The 22302-nt window shown below is 46.7% G+C and overlaps 1 protein-coding gene across 6 annotated transcripts in view; it reads left to right on the forward strand.

Moving 5' to 3' along the window:
• Positions 1 to 22302, forward strand: part of plcb4a (phospholipase C, beta 4a) — a 510936-nt gene that overhangs the window by 317907 nt on the left and 170727 nt on the right. For all 6 annotated transcript variants that reach the window (XM_078230348.1, XM_078230349.1, XM_078230347.1 and 3 more), the window contains 3 exons: positions 1407 to 1464; positions 6855 to 6963; positions 16637 to 16847. In XM_078230348.1, the coding sequence (XP_078086474.1) occupies positions 1407 to 1464; positions 6855 to 6963; positions 16637 to 16847 (378 nt within the window). The remainder of the gene's footprint in view (positions 1 to 1406; positions 1465 to 6854; positions 6964 to 16636; positions 16848 to 22302) is intronic.

Raw genomic sequence — 22302 nt, forward strand, 5'->3', positions numbered from 1 at the left:
GCACTGGACACAGCTTCCAGTGTCTGCCCTCTGCACTGGACACAGCTTCCAGTGTCCGCCCTCTGCACTGGACACTGCTCCCAGTGTCCGTCCTCTGCACTAGACACAGCTTCCAGTGTCACACTGCTTCCAGTGTCAACCCTCTGCATTGTACACTGGTTCCAGTGTCCGCCCTCTGCGCTGGAGACTGCTTCCAGTGTCCGCCCTCTGCACTGGACACTGTTCCCAGTGTCAGCTCTCTGCACTGGGCACAGCTTCCAGATGCATCAGAATGATACCGTAGCTTAAAAGATTAAACTAATGAGGACTGGAAAGGGTCCAAAGGAGGTTCACAAGAATGATCCCTGGAATGAAGAGCTTGTCGTATATGGAACGGTTGAGCACTCTGAGTCTGTCCTCTTTGGAGTTTAGAAGGATGAGGGGGGATCTTATTGAAACTTACAGGATAATGCGAGGCCTGGATAGAGTGGATGTGGAGAGGATGTTTCCACTAGTAGGAAAAACTAGAACCAGAGGGCACAACCTCAGGCTAAAGGGACGATCCTATAGAACAGAAATGAAGAGGAATTTCTTCAGCCAGAGTGGTGAATCTGTAGAACTCCTTGCCGCAGAAAGCTGTGGAGGCCAGGTCATTGAGTGTCTTTGAGACAGAGATAGATAGATTCTTGATTAATAAGTGGATCAGGGGTTATGGGGGAAAGGCAGGAGAATGGGGATGAGAAAAATATCAGCCATGATTGAATGGCGGAGCAGACTTGATGGGCCGAGTGGCCTAATTCTGCTCCTATGTCTTATGGATAGCCATCTTAATAAGAAATGGTGAAAACATTGGGATAATCATGGAAGGGAACTCCCTTTACAGAAGAGGAAAATGTACCCCTTTTTCTGAGCCGAAATCGTTTGCCCGTGATAAGAGATCTCCAAAGGGTTGGAGAGCATGAAATGAATGGATTGCCGTTTATTGTCTTCATCTCGGGAAAGTACAAGTAGCATGTTGAATGTTTGCAGTTTGTACATTTAACCATTTGAGGATTGCAGTAGCCTCCAGGACCAAATGACCTGGGGGAATATTCGGCACTGATTTTCGGAGTATGTTACAGTTAGAGAAACATTGGGCAGGATTCTCCGGCCGCGTTGGCCCCAAAACCGGAAAGTCCCACCCGAGGTCAGCAAACCTTTGTATGGTCCGCCACCCCCCGTCCCCCCCACTACGATTCCCATGGCGGGCGGGGCGGGAAAACTCCCCCCCCCCCCCCCCCCCCCCCCCCATGAAGTTATTCAGTCCACCTTGGAAGTTTCGAGGTGAACATTTTTTAGAGGTATCAGTACTCTGAGGGTTATGTTTTTGAAAATCATTATGCACAGATATGCAAACAACTTACATTTCTTACTGAATTCCTTTACAGCAACGGAGACAAATCTGATTACTTAGCTGTAGACCAATTAGTCAGCTTTCTGAATGAAGTAAGCTTCTTTCTTTCATTTAACTGCGTCACGTACCCTGTTTGTCGCCGCTCGCTTCACCCCTGCCCTCCCAGTGCATGCGACGCACGGTTTGCGCCACTGCTTTCTCCCTGCTCCTCTGTGTTTTTTAATCTGTGTAAGCAACGGCAGCAACACAATGAAGCGTGACTTCTTACAAGATTAAATTTGCTTTTGCTATGGAAGTATTCACTGCATGGCTGCTTCTGGACAATGTACAGTGGATGTTGAGTAGATTGGACCATTACTGTGTTAGAAATGTATGAGTATCTGATAACCTCCCATTGGTGATTCTTCCTCAAGTTGCCGTTGCGTTTCTTTGAGCAAGATGTTCCCTTTTTCAAAAAGATGTGTTTTGTGATCTTTAATTCCACAGCCCCAACGTGGGATCCAGCTGTTGAATGCATTTGTACGTCGCCGATCCTTTATCTGTTGCTCGTCCTGAGACTTTGCACCTTTATTATGTCTGTTTATTGCGCATATCCTCTACTGAAGAAGCAGAGGGAAAATATTTACATGTGTCAAATGTTTGCACATCATTACCCCATTTAATAACTTCAGGGGCTAGAGATCATAGTCATCATGGGAGGTATATATAAACAAATTATTTTTTCCGCCTGCATGTGTATTTTAATCACATCTATAAATACAGCACTCTGCGGAATCTCCCGATTACTGTGGTGTGTATTAAACTTTGACCATATGTGCAAACAGTTCTCATTTTGCATTATTTATGTGATGCCCTTCAGCGGGACCAGCTGATGTTTGTGGGGAAAGTTAGTTTAACCTCCCCTGAGCATGTGCGCCTAAACATCAGGGTGCTACACAGCAACGACATCTAAAACATTGACTTAATCTGTAAAATTGAATCGTAGAAGCCCGACAGGACAAAAGGAGGCCTTTCGGCCCATCGAGCCTGCACCAACAGTAATCTCACCCAGGCCCTATCCCCGTAGCCCCACGTCTTTGCCCTCCTAATCCCCCTGACACTAAGGGTCAATTTAACACGCCCAGTCCACCTAACCTGCACGTTTTTGGACTGTGGGAGAAAATAGCAGCACCCGGAGGAAACCCACGCCGACACTGGGAGAATGTGCAAAGTCCATACAGTCACCCAAGGCCGGAATTGAACCCGGGTCCCTGGCGCTGTGAGGCAGCAGTGCTAACCACTGTGCCGCCAAATTTTATTGAATTCAAATTCCACCATCTTCCACGGCAGGATTTGAACCTGGGTCCCCAGACCATTAGTTGTTTCTGGAATAATAGTCTAGCGATAATACCACTAGGCCATCGCCATAGTGATTTTGATTACCATATAGAAATAGAAGCAGGAGGAGGCCATTCGGCCCTACCAGCCTGCTACGCCATCCATTTTGATCATGGCTTATCATTAAATTCAATATCCTGATCCCCCCTTCCCCTCCATATCCCTTGATCCTTTAGCCCCAAGAGCTATATCTAATTTCTTCTTGAAATCAGATCACATTTTGGCTTCAAATACTTCCTGTGGTCGTGAATTCCACACATTCACCACCCTCTGGGTGAAGAAATTTCTCCTCACCTCAACCCTAGAAGATTAACCCCCTATCCTCAAACTATGACCCCTACTTCCGGGCCCGTCACCATAGAGAACATTCTTCCTGAATCTACCCTGTCAAGCCCTGTTAGAATTTTCTAAGTTTCCATGAGATCCCCTCTTACTCTTCTAAACTCCAGTGAATATAATCCTAGTCTTCCAATCTGACTCCTATTTCTTTTAGGTTATGACTATATGGGATTTTTAAGTGCTTAATATCTGTAGGGATTAGTTTGGAAGCAGGGGAGGAAACCGGAGCATCTGGAGGAAATCCACGCAGACACAGGGAGAAAGTGACCCAACCTGGGAATTGAACCCAGGTCCCTGGCGCTGTGAGGCAGCAGTGCTAGCCATTGTGCCACCATGTCACCCTGTACTATTACCAGCAATGTTAAAAGGGAAAGGAAATGTTGATGTAACAGCTATTTGGAATTTCATAGTAACTTCATTGCAGTGTTAGAGTGTCCTAGAGGTTTATAACATGGAAACAAGCCCTTCAGCCTGTTTCGGTCCATGCCAACCTTTTGTTTAAACCCCTGAGCTAATCCAATTGCCCGCATTTGGCCCATATCCCTCTATACCCATCGTACCCATGTAACTGTCTAAAAGACAAAATTGTACCCGCCTCTACTACTACCTCTGGCAGCTTGTTCTAGACACTCACCACCCTCTGTGTGAAAAAATTGCCCCTCTGGACACTGTTGTATCTCTACCCTCTCACCTTAAACCTATGCCCTCTAGTTTTAGACTCCCCTACCTTCGGGAAAAGATATTGACTGTCTAGTTGATCTGTGCCCCTCATTATTTTATAGACATCTATAAGATCACCCCTCAGCTTCCTACACTCCAGAGAAAAAAGTCCCAGTCTATCCAGCCTCTCCTTATAACTCAAACCATCAAGTCCCGGTAGCATCCTAGTAAATATTTTCTGCACTCTTTCTTGTTTAATAATATCCTTTCTATAATAGGGTGACCAGAATGTGTTAATGTGAGCCTTGTGACTAATAAATAAACTTTAAATCCCTGCTTTCAGCGAAAGTTTGCAAGATATTTGACATACACCAACAGCATAAATGCAGACAATGTGAGAAATAGTTCAAAGATAAGCCAGGGGTACGGGACACACTTTGTTATCTCCAAGGGTCACAGTCCTCTGATTTTGGCATCCCTTCTTTTGATTTGTCACACTTGTGACAAGTTAGTGGGATCCCATTGCAATACATCTCAGCATCATTGACGAAAATTGTGATTACTTTATTGCTCAACTTTTGGGTCAACTTTTAAAGTCCCCCCCCCCCCCCCTTTCAGGTTCAACACAGATGTCAGGGGGACGTAGAGGGTGGTGGGGGCCTGGAATGCACTGCCAAGCAAGGTGATTGAGGCGGACACACTGGGATCGTTTAAGACTTATCTAGATCGCCACATGAACAGACTGGGAATAGAGGGATACAAACGAATGGTCTAGTTGGGCACATGAGCGGCGCAGGCTTGGAGGGCCGAAGGGCCTGTTCCTGTGCAGTATTGTTCTTTGACCCTTTGACAATGTGACTCCTGAAAATGCCCTTCCCCCTCATCATAAGCCCACTACTCAGCAAGGGAATGTGTCACGCTTGACTGATGTTGTGTGCCTAATGCACCCACAAAGCCAAGTTTCACTGCCCCTTAATGATGTCCCAGGTGAGAGTCGCGAATGCAGCACAGACAGGAGTTACAGCCGAGACCATCTGGACTGCATGGATCAGTGTCACTTTGTTCAGTGGATTTACAGCCTCCACCATCTGGGACATGAGAACATTCACATGAACACCTGCTTAGGGATACTCCCTTGGAAATAAAGTTCGTTTTTTTTTCTCTCGTAGCTTGATGTGGTGGCAAAGTAACATTGCAACGCAACAAAGGCATGATGGCACAGTGGTTAGCACTGCTGCTTCACAGCGCCAGGGACACGGGTTCAATTCCGGCCTCGGGTCACTGTCTGTGTGGAGTTTGCACAGTAAGAAGTCTCACAGCACCAGGTTAAAGTCCAACAGGCTTATTTGGTAGCACGAGCTTTCAGAGTATCGCTCCTTCTTCAGGTGAGTGAGGAGTTGTGTTCACAAACAGGGCATACACAGACTCAATTTACAAAATAATGGTTCAAATGCGAGTCTTTACAGGTAATCAAGTCTTTGATTATCTGATTACCTCTCAAGACTCGCATTCCAACCATTATCTTGTAAATTGAGTCTGTGTCTGTGTATGCCCTGTTTGTGAACACAACTCCTCACTCACCTGAAGAAGGAGTGACACTCCGAAAGCTTGTGCTACCAAATAAACCTGTTGGACTTTAACCTGGTGTTGTGAGACTTCTTACTGTGCTTACCCCAGTACAGCGCCGGCTTCTCCACATCATGTGTGGAGTTTGCACATTCTCCCTGTGTCTGTGTGGGTTTCCTCCGGGTGCTCTGGTTTCTTCCCACATTCTGAAAGACGTGCTGGTTAGGTGCATTGACCCGAACAGGCGCCGGAGTGTGGCAACTAGGGGATTTTCACAGTAACTTCATTGCAGTGTTAATGTAAGCCTTACTTGTGACTAATAAATAAACTTTACTTTTACTTTTTTTCTGACTCACAGCTACAGGGACACGGGTTCAATTCCGGCCTTGGGTGACTGTGTGGAGTTTGCACATTCTCCCCGTGTCTGCGTGGGTTTCCTCCGGTTGCTCCGGTTTCTTCCCACAGTCCAAAAATGTGCGGGTTAGGTGCATTGAACATGCTAAATTGCTCCTTAGTGTCAGGGGGATTAGCAGGGTAAATGTGTGGGGTTATGGGGATAGGGCCTGGGTGGGATTGTTGTTGGTGCAGACTCGATGGGTCGAATGGCCTCCTTCTGCACTGTAGGATTCTTTGATTCCATGACAGTTGAGTATTAGTTGTTCATTTGACAACTATTACAGTGTAGCTGACTAACATTAAAAAGCAAATTCAGTTGTGTATTAATTAGGAAACTATTGCAGACTATGTCACACTCAAACACTTGGAGTTATCGTAGCTACCTTTGAATTTGATCAGAAAACTCAAGAATAACAATCTTGCTTGTCGTAATATTAACTTCATTTCATGGCTAGCCCGGACATACATATAGAAGCTTTACTATTTCTGAGAAACAGACAGATTCTTTGGGCGACATTCCAACACTTACTGATCTTTAGCCTAATTTTAGTTAAAGGGATGAATTCAAACAGAAGGGGTTTTCTTTAGAAAGAATGTTGTTACATAATATAGAATCCCTGCTTGTGCAGAAGGAGGCCATTTGGCCCATCGAGCCTGCACTGACCACAATCCCACCCAGCTCCTATTCCGGTAGACTCACATATTTACCCTGCTAGTACCCCTGACACTAAGGGTTAATTTAGCATGGTCAATCAACCTAACCTACACATCTTAGGACACTAAGGGTTAATTTAGCATGGCCGATCAACCTAACTTGCACATCTTTGGAGTGTGGGAGGAAACCCACACAGACATGGGGAGAATGTGCAAACTCCACACAGACAGTGACCCAAGCTGGGAATTGAACCCAGGTCCCTGACACTGTGAGGCAGCGGTGCTAACCACTGTGCCGCCGTGCCGCTTGATTGTTGAATACAAGTGACTAGGGAATAGAGATAAAAGCAATTATTTGATAGTCAATCAGCTGCCTTGCACAATCATTGACACTGCAAAAATGTGCGAGTTAGGTTGATTGGCACTTGCTTTGGGTTATAAGCCACTTCCAGGAAACACTTTAATTCAGGCTTTTCCTTACTGACTGCAGAATCAACGAGACCCTCGACTGAATGAAATTTTGTTCCCCTTCTATGAGTCGAAAAGAGCAATGCAGATACTTGAGAATTATGAGCCTGATGAGGAGTTGCGGAAGCAAGGTAAGCACGCTCCTGTCTCACCTCACTGAAGTGAAAGAGGGTTCTGGTGACGATGGCATTAATCTTCAGCACTCGTCCTTCCTGTTGTTTTTAAACCATTGGCACCATCAGTGCTTTTGTTAACCTTGTTCTTTATTAGTACCTGATGTATACATCAAGGTAAACTGTTACCTATTCTTTGATTTGATTTATTATTGTTGCGTGTTGGGATACAGTGAAAAGTATTGTTTCTTACTCACTCTACATGATGTGGAGATGCCGGCGTTGGACTGGGGTGGGCACAGGAAGAAGTCTCACAACACCAGGTTAAAGTCCAACAGGTTTATTTGGTATCACGAGCTTTCGGAGCATGGCTCCTTCATCAGGTGAATCAATACACCACACAGACAAAGCAAACTGCTCATCGAGTACATAGGGGAGAAGGAAAAGAGAGGGTGCAGAATGTAGTGTTACAGTCACAGCCAGTGTGTAGAGAAAGATCAACTTAATATAAGGTAGGCCCATTCAAAAGTCTTTTTGATTTGATTTAATTCTATTTATTATTGTCACATGTATTAATTGGGCGGCACGGTAGCACAGTGGTTAGCACTGCTGCTTCACAGCTCCAGGGACCTGGGTTTGATTCCCGGCTTGGGTCACTGTCTGTGTGGAGTTTGCACATTCTCCTTGTGTCTGCGTGAGTTTCCTCCGGGTGCTCCGGTTTCCTCCCACAGTCCAAAGATGTGCGGGTTAGGTTGATTGGCCATGCTAAAATTGCCCCTTAGTGTCCTGAGATGCGTAGGTTAGAGGGATTAGTGGGTAAAATATGTAGGGATATGGGGGTAGGGCCTGGGTGGGATTGTGGTCAGTGCAGACTCGATGGGCCGAATGGCCTCTTTCTGCACTGTAGGGTTTCTATGATTTCTAATATACAGTGAAAAGTATTGTTTTTTGCACGTTATACAGACAAAGCATACCGTACATAGAGAAGGAAAGGAGAGAGTGGAGAATGTAGTGTTACAGTCATAGCTGGGGTGTAGAGAAAGATCAGCTTGGTATATGGTAGGTCCATTCAAAGGTCTGATGGCAGCAGGGAAGAAGCTGTTCTTGAGTCGGTTGGTACGTGTTCTCAGACTTTTGTATCCTTTTCCCGACGGAAGATGGTGGAAGAGAGAATGTCTGGGGTGTGTGGGGTCCTTAATTAGACAGCAGCCGATAACAGCACCATATCTGATGACCTACTCATTCCTAAAACACTACATCTGATTTGATTTATTATTGTCACATGTATTAGTATGCAGTGAAAAGTATTGTTTCTTGCGTGCTATACAGACAAAACATACCGTTCATAGAGAAGGAAAGGAGAGGGTGCAGAATGTAGTGTCACAGTCATAGCTAGGGTGCAGAGAAAGATCAACTTAGCGTGAGGTAGGTCCATTCAAAGGTCTGACGGCAGCAGGGAAGAAGCTGTTCTTGAGTTGGTCGGTACGTGGCCTCAGAATTTTGTATCTTTTTCCCGACGGAAAAAGGTGAAAGAGAGAATGTTAGGAGTGAGTGGGATCCTTGATTATGTTGGCTGCAAACTCCACACAGACAGTCACCTGAGACCAGAATTGAACCCAGGTCTCTGGCGCTGTGAGGCAGCAGTGAGGCTAACCACCCGTGCCACCCCGTCGCCCCATTCCTGCTGCTCCTGTTTCCAATGTTTCCATATTAATAAGTTGTTCAGTTCTGAGCTTAAGCTGGAAGATGTGTTCCTGTTGTGAATCTCTGAAGTATTCACCATACGGATTCCTTATTTTACCGTACATCAGGCAGTGAGTGGGGCTATTTCCAAGTAATATCCTTCATACAAAGCATTGTTTCAGGAGCTGCGAGAACTCTCGGGTTGTTTGCCAACTGTGGAGTAACGTATTCTCCCCGCTTAGTTAATGGGTATTTAGTCTTGGCACGTGTATCGAGTCAACAAATTCCTGCAGTGCAGTGGGCTTTTTGTTTGAAAATATATCTATTATTTAGAGCAGCTACAGAATGGAGGAAAGAAAAAAACTGCAGTGCTGATATTTTATTGGTGAAGCAAGTGTTGGACAGAGTGATAAGGTTAGGGGAAATACTCAGTGTACCCAAATATTATACATAGCATTGTACTTTGGTTCTGTTTTCACATCTACTAAAAAGCAATCACCCAGTAGAGTATTAACCACTCATAACACCGCCACCTTTCGTAAGAACTCGATTTGGGCACAATCAGTAATTCTGCTTGAACTTTAAGATGAGTTTTTGAAGTTTTTTTTATTTATTTGTGTCACAAGTAAGGCTTACACTAACACTGCAATGAAGTTACTGTGAAAATCCCCCAGTCGTCACACTCCGGCGCCTGTTCGGATACACTGAGGGAGAATTTAGCATGGTCAATGCACCCAACCCGCACATCTTTGGACTGTGGGAGGAAACTGGAGCACCCGGAGGAAACCCACGCAGACACGGGGGAGAACGTGAAAACTCCGCACAGACAGTGACCCAAGCCGGGAATCGAACCCGGGTCCCTGGCGCTGTGAGGCGGCAGTGCCAACCACTGTGCCAGGTATGGAGTCCAGTAAGGAGAAGAGATTAGACTGTGGAACAAAATGCTGCAAGGGTTATGGCCAGTGCAAAAATAGAAAATGCTGGAAAATCTCAGCAGGCCTGACAGCATTAGCGCAGAAAGAATAGTTTAAAGTTTATTTATTAGTGTCACAAGTAAGCTTACATTAACACTGCAAGTTACTGTGAAAATCCCCAAGTCGCCACACTCCAGCACCTGTTCGGGTACACTGAAGGAGAATTTAGCATCTAAACAACATGCCTTTGGACTGTGGGAGGAAACCGGAGCACCCGGAGGAAACCCACGCAGACACGGGGAGAATGTGCAAACTCCACACAGACAGTGACCCAAGCTGGGAATCGAACCCAGGTTCCTGGTGCTGTGAGACAGCAGTGCTAACCACTGTGCCACCGCGCCGCCCCATGAAGTAACGGGTCGTATTTTCATGCACATTCTGTGACGTAAAGGGCCCGATCTTACTGGCCGTTCACACCACCCTCCTACTGCGGCGAGGTTGGAGAATTTACCATCCAGCCAAACCTCAGCTCACTGCAGCAGGATGGGAAAATCCCACTGGCGTGAATGGCCGTGGGAGCCAGGCCAAAATCTTCAAAGGAGCACCATAATAAAACATATTCCTTTTTATCTTCTCTTTACATTAAACAATATTCACTGGGGTGTTTAATATTGGTAACTTGGTGAAATTTCATTAATATAGCTGTTTTTTTTGATTTGATTTAATTTATTATTGTCACATGTATTAACATACAGTGAAAAGTATTGTTTCTTGCGCGCTATACAGACAAAACATACCGTTCATAGAGAAGGAAAGGAGAGAGTGCAGAATGTATGTTACAGTCATAGCGAGGGTGTAGAGAAAGATCAACTTAATATAAGGTAAGTCCATTCAAAAGTCTGACAGCAGCAGGGAAGAAGCTGTTCTTGAGTCGGTTGATACGTGACCTCAGACTTTTGTATCTTTTTCCCGACGGAAGAAGGTGGAAGAGAGAATGTCCGGGGTGCGTGGGGGGTCCTTAATTTTGCTGGCTGCTTTGCCGAGGCAGCGGGAAGTGTAGACAGAGTCAGTGGTTGGGAGGCTGGTTTGAGTGATGGGGTTGTCACAAAAGTGAATCAAATAATTTTTAAGATTTTAAAGATTTCAAAACTAATGCCCCCCCCCACCCCACCCCCCAAACACACACCCACACACACCCCAACCGCCTGTCCCCAAACCCTCGTCACCTTAGAAACACTACAATGCAGAAGGAGGCCATTCGGCCCATCGAGTCTGCACTGACAACAATCCCACCCTATCCCCAGCACCCAACATATTTACCCCGCTAATCCCTCTAACCTACGCATCCCGGGACACTAAGGGGCAATTTAGCACAGCCAATCCACCTAAAATCAACCTTCTTTGCAACCACACCAAAACACATTGTTTTCTTCTGAAGGTGGGGTCAGTTTTGTGGGCGGAAGTTTTCCAGGGCAGTTGTTTTGTTTTTAAACAGGGTGAAAAGCCACGGAAAGCCGATTTCTGCTCGGCAGAACTTGCATTTAAAATTCCACTATCGTTTGTGCCGGTCTGGCTGGTTTCAGCCAGATTGTGTTGGCAAAAGCCACGGCAACTTCAGTATCTCCCTGTAAGAAGAGAATTTAGCCGTCGTGGTACATTCGCCCACGACATGTCCCCGATCATCTCTGACGGAACAAGTATGTGAAGAAAGAGAAAGACATCGCAACGCCTACCCAAGCTCATTTTTCCAAACCTCCAGCAATGCCCCAACCAAGGTGGCGCAGTGGTTAGCACTGCTGCCTCACAGCACCAGGGACCCAGGTTCAATTCCCGGCTTGGGTCACTGTCTGTGTGGAGTTCTCCCCGTGTCTGCGTGGGTTTCCTCCGGGTGCTCCGATTTCCTCCACATCCAAAGATATGCAGGTTAGGTTGATTGGCCATGACAAATTGCCCCTTAGAGTCAGGGGGGTTAGCAGGGTAAATATGTGGGGTTATGGGGATAGGGTGGGATTGTTGTTGGTGTAGACTCGAATGGCCTCCTTCTGCACTGTCAGGTTTCTGTGGATTCTAGCACGGAGCTCCATCTCAGAACCCGGGGACGTGTCTGTGTGGCGACTCCACAGCCTGCCAGCAGAGGACGCCCAAGTCACCGAAATCACGAAAAGACAAAGTAAAATGTGGGAGATAATTCTTTCCATACACACACTGCTGAAGCTAATCGTGCAGCTGAGAGCTGATGGGAAAAATGCAATGGAGAGTTGACTTTTTAAAATTAGCAGGGGCTGTGTCACCCAGCGGTGACCTGCCCAGAATAGTTTAATATATCTTGACATTTGTAATGGACTCCATTTCCCCAATTTCGATAGCTTTCCATAAAGAGCTTGGCGTCAGTAGCGGGGACTATATTAGGCAAAATGTTCAAAGACTGTCTCACTGTAAGATATATTGCTGCACAGCGGAATCTTGAGGCTGGCTGCCACCTAGTGGGCATCAAGTTAAACTGTTTGCATCAACCATGGGATAAAAACAAAATACTGCGGATGCTGGAATCTGAAACAAAAACAGAAAATGCTGGAAAATCTCAGCAGGTCTGGCAGCATCTGTGGAGAGAGAATAGAGCCCACTTTTCAGATCCGAAAGACCCTTCATCAGAGCTCTGATGAAGGGTCTTCCAGACTTGAAACGTTGCCAAGTTACATGACAATGCGGTGGCAAAGTCTGTTTGTGCAGCACGGTGGCACAGTGGTTAGCACTGCTGCCTCACAGCGCCAGGGACCCAGGTTCAATTCCCAGCTCGGGTCACTGTCTGTGCGGAGTTTGCACCTTCTCCCCGTTTCTGCGTGGGTTTCCTCGGGTGCTCCAGTTTCCTTCCACAGTCTGAAAGACGTGCTGGTTAGGGTGCATTGGCCATGCTAAATTCTCCCTCAGTGTACCTGAACAGGCGCCGGAGTGTGGTGACTAGGGGATTTTCACAGTAACTTCATTGCAGTGTTAATGTAAGCCTATTTGTAATGCTAATAAATAAACTTTAAACTATTCTCTCCCCACAGATGCTGTCAGACCTGCTGAGATTTTCCAGCATTTTCTGTTTTTGCATTGACCATAACCCTTGTAGCTTTTTCTTCCACAGGCTAATCTCTTCTGCTTGTTGGACTTCATACCCGGCACAGTGGTTAGCACTGCTGCCTCACAGCGCCAGGGACCCAGGTTCGATTCCCGGCTTGGGTCACTGTCTGTGTGGAGCTTGCATGTTCTCCCCGTGTCTGCGTGGGATTCCTCCGGGTGCTCCGGTTTCCTTCCACAGTCTGAAAGACATGCTGGTTAGGTGCATTGGCCGTGCTAAATTCCCCCTCAGTGTACCTGAACAGGCGCTGGAGTGTGGCGACTAGGGGATTTTCACGGTAACATTTCGCTGTTTTTTTATACTCATTCATGGGACATGGGCGTCGCCGGCTGGCCAGCATTTATTGTCCATCCCTAGTTGCCCCAAGAGCAATTGAGAGTCAACCACATTGCTGTGGCTCTGGAGGCACATGTAGGCCAGGCCAGGTAAGGATGGCAGATTTCCTTCCCTCCATTGTAACTCTCTCCATAAGGATGAGAAGGGAGTAAGGCAACACCGGATACACTGGACAGAATTTTGGGCATTTGATGTAGGGTGCGGCAAGATGTAGGGTTGGGTGAGGTTGCCGTGGTGGACGGTCTTTACCTGAGTTTGAGTTTTGAGCGGGTGAGGGTTGAACCCACTTGATATCATCAGTTTGGAACTCAGTCTGTTATAACTCCTGGCTTCATTTGTATCCTGCTATAGCCAGCTGTCTGCAGGCAGAAAGTAGCAGCTGGGTGGCTTCAGCAAGGGCGAAATAGTGTCTCCCAAAGATACAAAAGTAAGTCACAGGAGGGAAGTTCAGACTGATTTCGCAAGTGTGAAGAGAGAAACCCCAAACTGCCGAGGCCCAGAATTTAATCGCAGTTCCAATATCAAAATCCTGGAATTCCCTCCATAACGGCATTGTGGGTCAACCCACAGCACGTGGACTGCAGAGATTCAAGAAGGCGGCTCACCACCACCTTCTCATGGGCAACTAGGGATGGGCAATAAATGCTGGCCTAGCCAGCGACGCCCATGTCCCACAAATGAGTAAAAGAAAAAAATTCCAGTTCCTCAAAGCCCGACAGTTGTGAATGTACCCCAGTCCATCAGGCAAACCAGCCTCCCATCCATTGACTCTGTCTACACTTCCCGCTGCCTCGGCAAAGCAGCCGGCATAATTAAGGACCTCACGCACCCCGGACATTCTCTCTTCCACCTTCTTCCATCGGGAAAAAGATACAAAAGTCTGAGGTCACGGACCAACCGACTCAAGAACAGCTTCTTCCCTGCTGCTGTCAGACTTTTGAAGTTGATCTTTCTCCACACCCTAGCTATGACTGTAACACTACATTCTGCACCCTCTCCTTTCCTTCTCTATGAACGGTATGCTTTGTTTGTATAATGCACAAGAAACAATACTTTTCACTGTATTCCAATACACATATCAAATCGAAGGGAAGTTTTTAAAAATAAAGTTATGTTATGTTCTGATCCCTGTAGAGACCTGTAACTTTTAGAAAGAGATTTGAATTTCTAGTTATGGCTGCAAGGATAACACGGGAGTATTTTACACTTTGAAATTCTTACTGTAACAAATGATTACAAGAACCATTGAAACATCAGCCCCAATTATATTTAAATGGCCTTTTGAGGGTCCTTTCCCATTCAACCTCACTTTCAAGCTGGCGGGTGCCCCGGTGAGCGAGGGTGGGGAAATAGAGAAAGGCCTCGCCCTCAATTTCATGCGGGAAGGGTGGGATCGCCTCCGATGGAAGGCCCCTTCTGACTGTTGGAGCCCTCCCCGCACAGAGAGGAGACCTCCAGATTTCCCACCCCCCCCGCCCGACTCAACCCCCTCCTCTCCGATGCCCTATCCATTGACAATCATTGACAATGAGATCCTCCCCCCGCCCCCGGGCATCTCCCTCCCGGGTTTGGGGGGGGGGGGTGGTGGGGTGGTTGCAGGCGATGAGGGTGAGAGTGTCCCCGGATAGGTTGAGCACAAGTTGACCCGTTTACTTTGCCCTGCAGGCACGACCGCAGGAGAGAATTTAAAGGGTCCGTGTGCTTACATGAATTGGCCGCACACAGCAAGAGACCGTTAGAGAGAACAGCGCGTGTTTTCCCAAATGGAATTTTAAATGCAGCAGGAAGTGTGTTGAGTCTTGATGCATGTCATAGAGTCATAAAGCAATACAATATAGAAACAGGCCCTTCGGCCCATCCGGTCCATGCCGACCATGGCGTCCTCCCAGCTAGTCCCAATTGCCCACCTTTGGCCCATGTCCCTCTAATCCTGTCCCATCCATGTACTTATCCAAATGGTTTTTAAATGTTGCTATTGTACCTGCCTCGACCGACCACTTTCTCTGGCAGCTCATTCCATGCACGCACCACTCTCTGCATGAAGAAGGTGCCCCTCAGGTCCCTTTTAAATCTTTCTCCTCTCACCTTAAACCTACACCCTCTAGTTTTCAATTCCCCTTCCCTGGGAAAAAGACTATGTGCGTTCATTCTATCGATGCCCCTCATGATTTTATACACCTCAGTAAGGTCACCCCTCATTCTCCTGCGTTCCAAGGAGTAAAGTCCTAGCTTGGCCAACCTCTCCCTGTAACTCAGCCTACAAGGCCCGGCAACATCCTCATAAAATCTTCCCTGCACTCTTTCCAGTTTATCAATGTAAGAAGTCTCACAACACCAGGTTAAAGTCCAACAGGTTTATTTGGAATCATGAGCTTTCGGAGCGCTGCTCCTTCATCAGGTGAATCCTGATGAAGGAGCTGCGCTCCGAAAGCTCGTGATTCCAAATAAACCTGTTGGGACTTTACCAGGTGTTGTGAGACTTCTTACTGTGCCCCACCCCAGTCCAACGCCGGCATCTCCACGTCATCAGTTTATCAATGTCTTTCCTATAACAAGCGCTGGAATTCTACTGCCGCGCCATGGAATTGGAGCGGGCGAGGGGCGGAAAATGGAAATGCCCATTGACCTCGGGAAGGATTTTCTGGTCTCGCTCGAGCGGGGCTGTAAAATCGCGCCCAAGGTGACCAAAGCTGGACACAATACTCCAACATTTGTTTGTCACCTTTGAGGAACGGCGTTATGGAAAAAGCAAATGGTGAACTTGAATGGGTTCAGAGATGTGTGTTGGGTGGAGGGAGGTAATCCTTTGTCCTCTATTCCATAAAAGCAAATTACTGCAGATGCTGAAACCAAGAGAGAAAACGGTGGAAAATCTCAGCAGGTCTGGCAGCATCTATAAGGAGAGAAAAGGGCTGACGTTCCGAGTCTAGATGACCCTTTGTCAAAGCTAAAAGGCATAGAAAGTGGGAGATATTTATACTGCAGGGTGAGGGAATAAAAGATGAGTCGTGGCCACAGAAACAAGAGGACTCCGGGCTGCCATTAGCAGCCTTTCCCCTGGTTTCTGTGGCTACGACTCATCTCTCATTCCCTCCCCCTCCAGTATAAATATCTCCCACTTTCCATGACTTTTAGCTTTGACAAAGGGTCAGCTGGACTCGAAACGTCAGCTCTTTCTTCTCCTCACAGATGCTGCCAGACCTGCTGAGATTTTCCAGTGTTTTCTCTTTTGGAATCTCTATTACTTGCAACTTTCCTTCCTTAACTGTCCACTCAAAGCGGGTTATTGAAAGCACAGGAAGTGGCATCGATGTGACGGTGTTGTAAACCTTGCTGCTCCATTATCAATGGAGCGTGTACCTTTGCGTTGTGTGCACGAGATTGCCCGCTGTACCGATGCGATACTGAACGCAGAATTGTGCTCTCTGTGTGTGACATGGTTGCCGTTGGTTATTTTTGTTAAGGTGAGAATAAGATTTTCAGCGTGGAGGCCAAACGTCGCACATTAATCAGTTCTGGTTGGTTGCACAGACCCAATTAGTGATGCTGTATTAGCACACATCATGGCACTGACACAGATTTCCGAATCCCCTGCTCCAGTTTGAGTTAAAGCTTATCAATTTTTGTTTTGCAGTGTCTATGTCGTGTGACGGCTTCTGCAGCTACCTGATGTCGGACGAGAATGCCCCGGTCTTCCTCGATCGTTTGGAGCTGTACCAGGAAATGGAGCACCCCCTGTCCCATTACTTTATAAGCTCCTCTCATAACACCTATCTCACAGGGAGGCAGTTTGGAGGCAAATCCTCTGTTGAGATGTACAGACAAGTCCTCTTATCAGGCTGCAGGTTTGTCCTCATGTGTAGAACCTATTCTTAGGACCCAGGCCGGAAAACCCCAAGGTGTTTTCTGAAGTTCGCCCAGATTTCACATTTGGTTTTGGCTTGGGTGAGCAATAGGTGTTTCACTCCAGGTATGATTCAAGTGACCCACAGGGGAGCTTCTATCAGACAAAGTTTATTTAAGAACACTGTTAAGTTTTAAGTTTAGTGTCACAAGTAGGCTTACATTAACACTGCAATGAAGTTACTGTGAAATTCCCCTAGTCGCCACACTCCGGTGCCTGTTCAGGTACACTGAGGGAGAATTTAGCATGGCCCAATGCACCCAACCAGCACGTCTTTCGGACTGTGAGAGGAAACCGGAGCACCCGGAGGAAACCCACGGAGAGAATGTGCAGACTCCACACAGACAGTGACCCAAGCCGGGAATCGAATCCGGGCCCCTGGCGCTGTGAGGCAGCAATGCTAATCACTGTGCCACAGTGCCGTTAAAATACAACACAAAAGAATTAGCAGACCTTTTTCCAATTACAGGACTTAAACATGACACAGTATAACTCCTAACAGCTAGCTATCTATGTTGTTCCAAGACAAATACCATCCTATAGACAGACACCCTTCTCCAGACTAAGCACAGAAAGCAGGTATGCCCATGTGATGCTGGATTTTCCACCTTTTAACACTTGCTGTGAATTGGTCTTTTGAATGTTGGATCAAATCTCTGAGCCTCCACAGTGTTAGAACTTTCAGGAAGCCTCTGGAGAGAGCAAGAGAGAGAGACACTGCCTCCTTCCACCGGCTTCTGGCAGCAACTGAGAAACGAAACGAAAAACTGGATAACTCCTCCACTCTTCCTCGAAATAGTACAACAGGAAATTTTACATTCACCTGAGAGAGAGTCTCAGTTCAACAGCTCACCCAGTAGATGGCGTCTCTGACACTGCGGCACTCCCTCGGGACTGCACTGGAGTGTCAGCCTGGATTTCTGCTCTGGAGTCAGACTGCAGAACCTTGTGAATCAGGGGGGGCAGAGCTCTCCACTGAGGTCCCGCTGGCACACGTGTTAAGTTCGCTCTGTATTAATTCTTCAGAGATAAGTACAGGAAGACATGATGCAGTCCCCATCTGTGATTCCACCTCCATCTCGCCCTCCTTCCCCCACCTCTTAATCTGCCACACTGTATTGTTGACCAAAGACCACGGGCGGCATGGTGGTTAGCACTGCGCCAGGGACCCGGGTTCGATTCCCGGCTTGGGTCACTGTCTGTGCGGAGTCAGCACGTGGGTTTCCTCCGGGTACTCCAATTTCCTTCCGCACTCCATGGATGTGCATTTTAGGTGGATTGGCCATGTTAAATTACTCCTTCGTGTCCAAAGATGTGTAGGTTAGGTGGATTGGCCATGCTAAATTGCCTCCTTCGTGTCCAAAGATGTGTAGGTTAGGTGGATTGGCCATGCTAAATTACTCCTTCGTGTCCAAAGATGTGTAGGTTAGGTGGATTGGCCATGCTAAATTGCCTCCTTCGTGTCCAAAGATGTGTAGGTTAGGTGGATTGGCCATGCTAAATTGCCCCTTAGTGTCCGAAAGATGTGCAGGTCAGGTGGATTGGCCATGCTAAATTGTCCCTTAGTGTCAGGGAGATTAGCAGGGTAAATACGTGGGGTTACGGGGAAAGTGCCTGGGTGGGATTGTTGTTGGTGCAGGCTCAATGGGCCAAATGGCCTCTTTCTGCACTGTAGGGATTCTATAATTCTATGAAATGGTTAAGTCAGAGTAAACAAATTTTGTGACGCGTCTACTGAACATGTCACCATCATGTGTGACACCATCCCAGTTAAGTCTGACATAGGAATACAGCAGTGTCGTTACATTTATCTGGATATGTAGTTATTGCCTGCTCCGCCATTCACTCCGATCATGGGGCTGATCTTGGCCTTCAACTCCATTTCCCTGTCTGTTCCCCATATCCACTGTGCCACCGGGTTACCGGCCCCACTGCCAAACCATTGCCGCTGCACCTTCGGCACGGTGCCGCTTTGCTGACCCTCTCGGGGGGGGGATTCTGATCCCTCCGAGACTGGGTCACGGAATTAAGGCACTTCTGTTAATTGCCTTCGACAGATGCTGAGAAGCTGCAAAATCACCTTTAACGCATCAGTCTCAGCAGCTGAGCGGATGACAGGCTGAAAAATATTGCCCTTGAAAGAACAACAGCTGTCGTGCATCGCAAATTAGGGATTCGGAAAGCACCTGGGGAAATGCAGCACAGTAAAGGACAAAGACTTCTGATGCACTTGGCAAGGACTGTGCTCGAGTGAGAGATTCACCTATAATGTGAAGGATAAGGATTATGATTGTTTTAATGGCTTTGGTTCACTGCTTGGTATCAGTCACACGTAGCTAAACATTTCTACATATAAAATAATAATGTGCGTTGGAGGACATAATCACTCTTAATGTTTGTGTTCATTGTTGATGGAAGCTTAGTGCACCCACCGAGGAGTTCTTTAAATTAGACAAATCCCGCTTTGCCTCCCAGGGAAAATGGAAATTAGTCTTGAACGTTCGATATTTTTCTTCACACAAAAAAAAGGTTTTAATAAAACTGAACTGCAGTTGCATTTTGTTGACGGCATTTCGGTCATATTTATATCAGCTGGGATGTTGCAGGGTTCAAATTGCTCTCAGCTATCCGCGCCGCGAGCCTGTCTCTCAAATTCTGCTCTGACCCATCGCAACACATCCGTTAGCCCATTTTAAGTTGAAGACAGTCAAGTTAAAGAATGCAAATTCTAACCGAGTAGTTGTACAGTGATTGCCGTGGCAAATTTAAGGAAGTCAGGAAGATGTGGGCAGGCCCGGTGGCACAGTGGTTAGCACTGCTGCCTCACAGCGCCAGGGACCCAGGTTCAATTCCGGCCTCGGGTCACTGCCTGTGTGGAGTTTGCACGTTCTCCCTGTGTTTGCGTGGATTTCCTCCGGGAGCTCCGGTTTCCTCCCATAGTCCCATAAGATGTGCAGGTTAGATTGATTGGTCTTGCTAGATTGCTCCTGAGTATCAGGGGGTTGAGCAGGGTAAATATGTGGGGTTACGGGAACAGGGCCTGGATGGGATTGTGGTCAGTACAGACTTGATGGGCTGAATGGCCTCTTTCTGTACTGTAGTGATTCTATAATTCTATGATAAATGAAACCTTAGTGTACATCTGGATTTATTAAATAGTCACTTTTCGTACAGTCATGGGGCGGGATTTTCCGGTTGCGCTCGTCCAAGACCGGAAAATCCCACCTGAGGTCAACGGACCTTCGCATGTTCCACCCCCACCTGCCACGATTCCCATGGCGGGTGGGACAGGACGGGAAAATTCTGCCCATACAGTGCAGAAAAGGCCCTTCAGCCCATCGAGTCTCCACCGACAATATCTACCATTAAAGGCGCATGAATCCCATTTTCCTGCACTTGTCCCACACCTTTGAAGGTTATGATATTTCAAGTGCTCATCCAAATATTTGTTAAAGGTTGTAAGATTTCCGGCCACCACTCCCTTCCCAGGCAGCGCATTCCGGATTCCCGCCACCCTCTGAGTGAAAAAGATTTTTCTCAAATCCCCTCTGAATCTCCTGCCCCCTCACCCTAAAACTATGCCCCCTCGTGATTGACCCCTCAAACAAGGGGAACAGCTGCCTCCTACTCTCTCTCTGTCCATACCCCTCATAATCTTATTCACCTCAATCACGTCCCACCTCAGCCTTCTCTGCTCTAAAGAAAACAATCCAAACCTATCCAGTCTCTCCTTGTGGCTCAAATGTTCCATCCCAGGTAAACGCATTGGTGAACCTCCTCTGTACTCCCTCTGGTGCAATCACATCCTTCCTATAGTGAGGTGTTGAGGACTGCATACTCCAGCTGCAGCCCAACCAATGCTTTGTACAACTCCAACATTACCTCCTTGCTCTTATACTCTATACCACAACTGATGAAAGCAAGTGACCCTGATCCCTTCTTAACTATCCTCTTCTCGTACTCCGCTGACTTCTGGGATCTGTGAATCATCACCCCAAGGTCCCTCTGTTCCCCTGAGCTTTCCAGTGTCCTGCCGTTCATTAAGTGCACCTTCATCTTGTTTCTTCTTCCAAAGTGCATCACCTCGCACTTATCAGTTTATTATTGGTCATATTTTTGCATTCGAATACAAGCTGTATATTAATAATGAGTGGGTTTTAAAACCACCTCCATCAAAGACTATAACCTAAAATAATTTTGGCCTAAACATATAATCAAACCCCCAATCTGGACATATGATTGGATCTCTTGTTTTGCCTTTCTCAAGGAGGGAACAAAAGCCAGAATTTGCATGTCTCAAAATTACTGAGTAGACACGTCCAAATGTACAATGGAAGTTATATTGTTGTAATCTGGCTAGGGATTAATAACATTTTGTTTAAGGCAGATAAAATCTGAAATTCCAGTTACCCACTAAGAGAATATGACACAGTGGTTCGCACTGCTGCCTCATAATGCCAAGAACTCGCGTTCAATTCCCGGCTTGGGTCACTGTCTGTGCGGAGTCTTCACATTCTCCTTGTGTCTGCATGGGTTTCCTCCGGGTGCTCCAGTTTCCTCCCACAGTCCAAAGACGTGCTGGTTAGGTGCACTGGCCGTGCTAAATTCTCCCTCAGTGTACCCAAACAGGTTCCAGAGTGTGGCAACTAGGGGATTTTCACACTATCTCCATTGCAGTGTTAATGTAAGCCTACTTGTGACACTAATAAATAAACTTTAAACCCTAGAATAAAGCTGCAGGATTCCATGGTTTTAAACAAACAAAATAAACTTCACAATATAAGGTCAGCAAAGTAAAGCAATTTAGAATATCTATCTTATACTCTAATGTTCAGAATTAAAACAGCACACTACCCATTAAATGGCAAATCCAACCAGCATGGATTCAACGGATTTATTTGCAACCCACTCACACATCAATGACAACTAAGAACCAGAAAACTTTATTAAAATTGTGTCTCCCTCATGGGGGATTTCAACTCTTCCCTTTCAAAGATTTATTCCCTTAAAAGCTGCTCCACTTCAGATCGCCTCAACAACTGGTCACCTCTGGATGGTTCAATCTCTTCTCCTGAGACTGCATTCCATGGGATTCACAAAGCTGCATCACCATCTTTAATTAGCAGCACAATTCTAACTCTTTTGAAACTGCTAAGCCAGCACTGCCCTGGGATTCTGTAAACTCCAGTCTCCCGGCTGCACTGAGCTATGAATAACTCTCAGAATTTCTCTGCTCTAACTGCGTGGCACAGAACGAGTGATCTTCCACGACCACCTCAACTCCACCAGACCTTTCTGAGCCCTAACTGTCTGGAGTCTGCTCAAAGCTCTCTGGGCTTCTCCGTGAACTGCAAACCACACGTGGTCCAAACTGCAACTAACAGCTGCACCAAAGA

The sequence above is a fragment of the Mustelus asterias genome, chromosome 15 (genome assembly GCF_964213995.1).
Source record: "Mustelus asterias chromosome 15, sMusAst1.hap1.1, whole genome shotgun sequence".
Taxonomy (NCBI): domain Eukaryota; kingdom Metazoa; phylum Chordata; class Chondrichthyes; order Carcharhiniformes; family Triakidae; genus Mustelus; species Mustelus asterias.